At 32.7% G+C, this 9,306-nt stretch overlaps 1 protein-coding gene across 2 annotated transcripts in view; it reads right to left on the bottom strand.

The window, feature by feature from the left end:
- Positions 1-1,227: 1,227 nt before the first annotated feature.
- The window catches only part of EIF4E (eukaryotic translation initiation factor 4E), a 96,606-nt gene continuing 88,527 nt past the window's right edge, over positions 1,228-9,306 (bottom strand). For both annotated transcript variants that reach the window (XM_002921198.4, XM_019801777.2), the window contains 4 exons: positions 6,837-6,900; positions 6,021-6,134; positions 4,612-4,751; positions 1,228-2,491 (listed from right to left, as the gene is read on the bottom strand). In XM_002921198.4, coding sequence (XP_002921244.1) covers positions 2,377-2,491; positions 4,612-4,751; positions 6,021-6,134; positions 6,837-6,900 — 433 coding nt within the window. In that variant the 3' untranslated portion in view covers positions 1,228-2,376. The remainder of the gene's footprint in view (positions 2,492-4,611; positions 4,752-6,020; positions 6,135-6,836; positions 6,901-9,306) is intronic.

Raw genomic sequence — 9,306 nt, 5'->3', positions numbered from 1 at the left:
ATGAAAATATATTTATTTATAATCTCCTATTGGACAGGGAGAAAAAAGTAAGATAGAAAATCATGTACAGTCTAATCTTATATTTAGAGAAGATGCTAATGGAGTTATGAAAAGTTGCAAGTCACTGTAATACTTATGTGGCATCTGCCACAAGTGACTCAGTAATTTATCATCCTCCCCACCCACTGGGAAAAGACTTAAAATAAAACTGATTATGATACTAAAATGGTAATAATAAGGATGATCAAATGCGTATTATAAATCAGGTTTTTAAAAAAATTTAGAAATGTGTACATTTAATTTCATTATTCCTCCTCTACTCCCGAAAGCTGATGCTTCTTAAAATGGACTAGGTCTTAGAATTAAGGAAATAGAGCATGATTTTAACATACTACTCCAATCCCACCCACTGCCAACACACCACCACCACCATCACTTAGAAGCAAGCTCTTGAAGTGCTCCCAACTACACATATCAACAATAAATCACTTTACCCAGTCACCCAAGCTTAAGCAGCACATACAGGTATGGTCTACTGAGATTATAAACACAAAAGACTCAGGATGTCTAGAATACTGAAGGTGTTTGTGGTATTGAGAGTGCTCGGGTGGTAGGCTCTGGTACCCTTTAAACTGTTTTAAAATTCTTCAATGAAATCAATACTATTAATTTCATGTTTACTTTATATAGGATTTTTGTCAAACTTATCAGTTTTTAAATTAATTCACAATCACCATTTAAAGACAAATTTTCCTCTTATAGATTCTATAAGTTCAGCTTACCCTTTTGTCTATAATAGCCATATTTCATTTCATCTCATCTGAAATACACAATTATCTATTATATACAAAGATTTTCACATGTGCTTTCAAATGCCTAGAAAGAGATGATCAAGTTTTCAAATTTACATAAAACCATACTACACCAATTTACCAATATAAATATAAGTCGTCATACCTATTTATTCCATTCTATTTAGACAGCAACACTAACAAAATTCTTAATGTATATGCCCCCACCACCTGTACTCTTCCCCTATGCTATCATGTTGACACTTAACAAAAGAACATCTCAATTCAGCAACCAAATTTTACAACTACCATTCCTATCAGTCAAATGTAACGCACCAAGGTAACAATTCTCGAGTTTTAACACATTAAGAGTACATTATTTACCTAAGAACGAAGGACTGTGCCTTCCTGCATAAAAAACAAAACCACATCAATATAATTCCATATATATGCTACCTATTCAATTTATTAAAAATTATAATAAGCATAATAATCAAACTAGTGCTCCAAACTTATGCTGTTCAGGTGGAAGACACTACAAGAAGACACAATAGAGACTGCCTGGCAATAAGAGGTACAATTCCTTGGAGAAATAAAAGGACAAATCTAGTTGTCTAAAAGACAATTCACTGTACACAGTTTATTTACAGTTTTGTACACTGTCTTAATATGAATGGGACCGCTTTTCTACTTGAGCCATTTTTTAACCAAAGCAAAATAACCTAAGTAATACAAAGTGTTAAAATACAGCATAAAGATACAAAAACAGACATACTAATTCTAATTAGGAATGTAATTATGATGTTACATTTTTTATAATCCACAATTATGTTTAGGAAATCACACAAACATAGATCACTGATTTGAATGAAATGCATAAATTTGTAGCAAAGCTTTGTAGTTACAAAAAAACAAAAAAAATTACCAAAGAATGCACAAAATTAATGTTTATTCCACCTTTGTGTCATATTCCTGGATCCTTCACCAATGTTACATGAGGAAAAAAACAAAAGCAAAACAAATGAAAAACTGAAATCAGAATCACTAATGTTATCAAGTAGGGAAACAATAAATTAAAATCTAGCAGCCATCAGCAAGAGTACAGCATAGACAATGCTGTAAAAAGAAACAAAGAAAATTGCTAGAAAACTGTATGCATCATACTTTCAAACCAGCAAAATATGCTCCTGCATACAATGGAACATAAACAGAATTTTTTTCCTGTTAAGGTACAGAAATGCAAGTTCTTTTTTGAATATTGTGGATGGGTAAAATGTGTTTGTAATGGTAATTCTACTAAGCTATTACAGAGTGGGCCAGGAACACATTTATGGATTCTGGGGATGATGTGTACTGTAATTCTTTGATTGGGATAGTGGACACTCTAGCCAAAATTAAAAAAAAATATATATGAACACAGAAGTACAAGACAAAGGCGAATGAGACTTCTCTTATATCTTAGCAACATTTAGATGGAAATCAAATTTAAATGCAGTCCACTCTGCTTTTGAAGAGGCTTTGGTTCAGCTCCCAAATCTCGATTGCTTGACGCAGTCTCCTATGAGAATACTCAGAAGGTGTCTTCTTAAACAACAAACCTATTTTTAGTGGTGGAGCCGCTCTTAGTAGCTGTGTCTGCATGGGACTGATAACCAATCACTATCTTTGGAGGAAGTCCTAACCTTTCCTTGTATACCCTCCTAGAAGATGAAAAAGAAAAACAGCAGCCATTAATTTTTATTCGCACGCATGAGATCTGATATCACCATTCTTTACATTAAAAAAAAAGTCTAGAGCATGATATAGGAAACTGCACACCCTTTTCCTTTTAGCAAAATTTACTATTTTCACAATAATCTCGGTTAATCACTTAACCAATATTTGAGACTCTCCTATGTTATCAGATACTGTATTATTCCTAATAAATCAATAATAAGCAAAGCCTGGACAGTCCCTGGGTGATGATAGTATCTGATTTAATTACAAACAAATAATCACAAATACATACAGTGGAGCTGTATCACATGCATAACTCATTTATACAAAATTAACTGCCTACATGTCTACTTTAATTCTCTGATATAAAATGCTACGATAATATTACATATAAACCATAATGAATATCATATATTACTGCAAATTACATTTACCATACCTACTACTTTATGATATTTTCAGGGTAATTTAGAACATACATGATTTCTGCCTTATATACTAACTCTGTAAACTAATTTTCAAATAACATGTGACTCTATTTTAAGAACAAACTATGATGAGTGCCAAAGTGGGTAAGCATAGGGGCTGTGATATTGTATAACAAGGATGATCTAATCTTGTCTGTGAAATTAGAGAAATCTCCCCTTTATAAGTCACGAGGTTACAAGTAAAATGCTGAGAGAAAGAAGCACATCTGAAGGCTGGGGAACAAAATAAGGCTGTGTGGCTACAGCTCATAAGGAAAGGGAGTATGAGCAAAAAGGGTGACAACGTAGAACTGGGGCCAGATCACAGAAAGCATCACAGGTAAAGTTAGGAATCCGGACATTTATTCTCAAGAAAAAATAGCAACACTTCAAAAATAAACACCGGAGTAAAGAGATATGTATTTATACATATTGGAGCTAAATTCTCCAATATGCTACTAGGACAGTTTTACCCATACTCCACCTTCCAGAATATTCTACTACCTTCCTTCAAATAAAATTTCTAAAAATAATTTTATAACTAAAATTATAACTATTATCAGATTTATATTACAATACAATGTATTCCCTTCCATTATACTTAATCATTAAAAATGCCAGAAAGCCAGAGCACTGAGCCATGTAACTTGGAAGGGGTAAGAAAAAACAACAACAACAACAACAAAAAACAAAAACAAAAAAAAACTCCCTTGAAAAACTGAAGTCAAATAGTTCACAAAGATTTCAAATTACACTAACACATACAAGATTTTCAGAGGAAAGAAATTCATACTTATTTTTAAACTATTTTCAAATACAAAATCCCCACAACTAATAAGTTTTGATGCTGACAGAAATATTAAGAATATGACAACAAACCAACAGTCAACTTCTCTTTTAGAGAAAACCTCCGTAGAATGAAACCTGGAAAATCTCCATATCTTTTAATCCAGAGAATTCATAATGTTTGAAAAAAAATCACAAAGTACTAACCAAACATTTTGTGACCTATAACCAATACTTAATTTTAACACAAAATTCAAAGTCAAATTTTACTAATTCAAATGTAATAAAAAAAAAAAAAAAAGATCCCAGTTAACAATAACCAATGTTTGGGATGGGGTGGCAATTTTTGCAAGGAATAATATTCACATACGAAGAAATTAAAAACATACACATGTGGGTTTTAAAAATATGGACAGAACTAAGATACTATCACTTAAATCACTGAAAATTTTAGGTAGTGTACAGACATGCACAGAATACACATATACTCACTAAATTGCTGAGTATTACAATATTAATGTTATGATTTTAAAGTAGAAAAAGACTAAATATTGTCATACAATAAATGAAAAAAAATGCTACGTGCCAAAATAGAGTGCTCTGGTGATTGATTATATACCCCATTGTGAGGAAAAAGAAATCTTACAGAAATTAAAAAAAAAAAATGAACAAGAAAACGAAAACCAACAGAGCAGTTTAAAATTACAAGTTTTCATGAAAATATTACAAGGAAAATAATGATCTACAAATCCAGGTATTTTTAAAACTATAAATAACAGTACTTCTGCTTTTAGTTATTTTAATATTTTATTTATCTTAATATTTTAAAGGACATAAACAGCAAAACTTACCCTATATGTGTAACAGCCTCTCTGTTTTCACATTCAGTAGTCCATATTGCTATCTTATCACCTTTAGCTCTAACATTAACAACAGCTCCACATACATCATCACTGTAGTCATCAAAAGATTCTCCAATAAGGCACAGCAGCTTTAAAAAAAAATTCAATCAAAATTACATGAAATAAATTATACACTGCTTATTGAACTACAAATGTCTCTTTTATCTGTATATATACAAAACTCAAACAATTTTTAAATCAAAAGTTGACTTTTTGAATGTATATAGTTCTTTGTCCTGACTTTTTAAAAATTCATTTGTTTCTTTGTGTAACATCAAGAACATTAACAGTGGTTTTAACTTTTTTAGCAAATGGGGCAATTGATGACAGAGCAAATATAAAAGGCAAATTACCTTAATATTCATTTGCTCTGCGGCTGCTTCTACTCGCCAGCAAACAAATATTAATGGAATAACTGAATAGTTGCTCATGCTGCCTCTTGTTCTTGCTGTTTTTCATGAACACACATTTTTTTTATTGTGGAAAACATATATAAAATTTACCCATTTTGACCATTTAAAAAAAATTTTTTGATTTGAGTACAGATGACAAATGACATTCAATCACTTTAACCATTTTTAAGGGTATGATTCAGTGGCATTAAGTATATTGACAACATTGTATAGCTATCACAACCATCCATCTCCAGAACTTTTGTCATCTTATAAAACTGAAACGACTTTTTAAAGTGGAACTCTAAAATGGATTTACTGACAATCTCCCCCAGAAGCAAAATTAAATCTTTTCATTAAAAAAAAAACCAAATAAACATTCATTCAAATACTAACTGCTTAACTTATATAAATGAGACACTGGGACAAGCGCTAAGAATCCAAAAGAGACTATTATCCTTACTTCTGATAGCCTGGAGTTTAGAACTTCTCACTAGAGAAAATGGCAATTATCTCATATTTAATATATGTCTTATAAAGTCAAAAGTTCCAGGTTATATCACAATATATAAGGTAAATAAGATCAAGCTAACAATTTCACTGTTTGCTTCACTGATCTCAAGAATTTAGTACACAAAGTTATACTCTAAGAGGGCTGTAAAAACTTGTATCATACAAAACGCGAGGTTCTGTAATTTTAAAGCTAATGAAATGACCAGGATGAGCTTACTATGGAAGGTGAGAGTCAACTGCCAATCACTTTATATCTGATTTGTGATATGGTATGGGGTTTTCACTGTACCAGTATGTAAAATATACAGTATTCACATGATAGAACAAAATTAACTGCTGGCTTCGATTTTATAGGGTGGGCATCCTTATCTCTTCAATTAAGTAACCGATGTAAAATGTAATCCAAATTAAGTTTTAGTATTCCAAAACTGTTTTATAATTTTAAAACCTTACTGTCTCTAGCCAAAAGCGATCCAGGTCACTTCGTCTCTGCTGCTTGTTCAATGTAATTAGCCATCGTCCTCCTCGTTTGTTTTTCTCATCTTCCCACATAGGCTCAATACCATCCTACAAGGTTAGTAGGTAACAATATTAGACAAAATTGTTACTTTAATTGAAGAGATCACTAGAATGAGGAAGCAAACTGTGTCAACTTCTTACTTTATTCTCCACAGAGCTGTTATTGATGTAGTGGGGGGAAAAGCAGGCAGGACTTAAAGCCAGAGACATGGGACTGCAGAATTAGAGTCCTGACACAGATACTTATTTGCTCTCAAACCTTGGGTTTCTTTTAATTTGAGGTTCTTAAACACTGAGAAACAGATACCCCTGAGAAGCTACATACATTTCTATATCTAGAAAATATATGCAAAATTATGCAATTTCAGAGTTAATGAATGCCCCACCCCCTACCACTTGACAAAACCCATTTAAAAATATAAATATCCCAAAGACCAATCATCCCCGGTTAAGAATTCCTGACAAACTCTAGACTTGAGTCTACTCAAATGTATAAGAGACACTGGACTGGATGACTAAAACTCTCTTCAAAAATCAATCACAGTGTGTGCCCATAGAGTAAGACTCTCGATTTCAATTATTTACAGCAATAGGGCAAAATTTGTTTATGCTAAAGCCCAGTAAAACTAATCTAATTATTCCCCAAACCTCAGAGAACTGACTATTCCTAAGTTTCTGACAAGATTTCTTAATGAGTAACTGAACGGTTCCATCTTATAATGAATATATGAAATCACCAGTTAAGCATACCTTAAAAAGTGAGTAGTCACAGCCAGGCATTAAGTTACTAGACAACTGGATGTGGTTGTACAGACTAGGTTAAAAAAAAAAAAAAAAAAGGACAATTATAAACATAGAACATGTAATCATTTAGAGAATATGATAAAAATAAAAAGGTAAAAGTTTATGTTTACTTGTTTTTCTACCAAGTCAATTTCTGTAATGGACCAAACAGGTATCTTAATGATGGTCAGTTCAAGAATCAGCAGTTGATGATTTTCAAGAAAATAATTTTAATGACTTTTTTCTGACAAAAGTATATTTTGATATATTAGCTAACTCAGTGCATACATATGTATATATATATGAAACAAAGAATAGGAGTATGAGGCAGCTTTTAAGTACCTGAAAGAATTCATGAGGCTCATGAGCAGTTTTAAACACACAAACAAATCAAGGGAAAGCAAGACAAACTTCCTGACTATCAGGACTGCATGACTAAAAGAAGACAACACTATTATCCTTGGAGGTATTCTAGAACAGAACAACGGGTATCAAATACTGCAGTCATTACTAGGCAGTTTCCATCGTTTGGAAAGCTTTGGAAAAAACGAACAAACAAGCAAACAAAAACCACCCCAGGCCCTACTTCTTGTGATTTTAATAATCCCTTAAATATAGGGTAGAACGCTGGAATCCGTATTTCTGAACTTTCCCCCAAATATCAACGTAACAGAATAACACTTGAGATGACTTAGATATTCACTACCCTGAAGGTAGAAGGCTAACTCATTTGATCTCCTAAAGTTTCTTCCCGCAAAATTATTATAAAACTGGCAACAGAATAAGAATGCTTTGCCAGTCTCCAATATTAGAAGCCGAAACATGATCTTTACTACATCTGCAGACCATGGACAATGCTATTTTCCTTAGTCAGATTCTCTTGATGCTATTTTAACCCAGTCTAGAAATATTTCAAGTAGAATTTTAACAAAGATTCTGGCATCCTTTGGATCACATTCCACAGGATAACATACAAATCCAATCTGGGGAAAGGCAGCCTAAGGCTGAAAAAGATCTGTAGAGTTACTCAGTGGTCACTCTTCCCAAACTACCTTATCACTGGCAGCTTCCACTAGGCAACAAAAGAGGCCTGGAGAGTAACAGTAACTATAGAATTAGCACCACCACTTTAGGTAATTAATGGACAGGGTGGAAGTGCTTTCTTCAACGGCATTCAAGGCAGAAATGACCAATGCTTCTTTATGCCGTCTCCTTTCTCCTTCATGATGCTCTAAGGTCTCTTTTAAGTTTATAGTAATGAGAATTTGTAATGATACATTTAAACAGAATCAGAGCACTACAGACAAGATGGATAAATCCCAAAGGGCTCAACAGCTGTCTACCACTAAATCGGCCAGGAAAAAAAGTGAGAAATTAAGAAGTGCTTAGGTATTTACAGAAAGCTAAAGAATTCCTTCATATGTCTAAGTGTAAAAGTCCACTCTGCAACGACACTGCTTACACGTAACTGAAGTATGGGGCCATGTTCTAATTAGAGGCCCACTTAGAAACCCAATTATGTACACTGAAAAGCCAAACCAACCAGGTAAATGCAGATCTGCTTCAGCGGGGGAAATGGTTCAAGACTCTTGCTCTTCCTCCTCCAGAGGATACTAGAGACTTTTTGGTTTAGAGGACTCAAATAAATAGAATCAAAGAAGAAAATCACTTATGTTTTGATGAAAGATAAAACACAGTAACATTGGTTTAACTAGACAACTAAACCTATGAATTACTGGAGATTTAAATATAGTTCCATTACTTAAAAAAAAAAAAAGATGATTTCAGTATAAAGTGACCACTCTTAAAGTGCACAGCTCAAAATTTAAGAGTTTTCTTTAATTATCCTATGATTTTTTTTCAGTGATTCGAATGCATACTAAATGCCTATTGTGGGCAAAGCACTGCAGATACAGAAGAATACTGTTTCTGCCCTGGAGGAAGTATACATATATGAATCTTCTGACAATCTGTTTTTTTGTGTGGGCAAACTACACTCAGGGGGTTATGTTAATACACAAGAGTTGCATCACTAATTCAACATATATAGGATCCAAAAATACACTAGATTTACAAATTAGAATTTTTAGATGATGTACAAATTAAGAGTTTTTAGATAACTGCTAATTAATTTACACCTCTTAAAAATGTTTTAACAAGTTTTATCTTTGAAATGAAAATTATTTTTCAAATAAATTACATACTAAATTAACTTTGCTTTTAGAGAACACCACAAAAACTTCTTGAAAAGACTTTACAATTTTAAGCTTTACGTTGAAGTCAAGCAAAGTTTTGGCCCCCAAATCTTAACTTTTTGCTAAATCTGAAACAAAATCTCCAAGATATTTCAACTATTCTTCTTGAAGTTGATCAACTACCATCACAGATACTTGGACAAAACTTTCAGCCTTTGAAAAATCTCAGGATCCCTCTCACG

Source organism: Ailuropoda melanoleuca, chromosome 11, assembly GCF_002007445.2.
Source record: "Ailuropoda melanoleuca isolate Jingjing chromosome 11, ASM200744v2, whole genome shotgun sequence".
NCBI lineage: Eukaryota > Metazoa > Chordata > Mammalia > Carnivora > Ursidae > Ailuropoda > Ailuropoda melanoleuca.
Note: the sequence above shows the minus strand (reverse complement) of the source record. Positions and strands in the feature narration are given on the sequence as shown.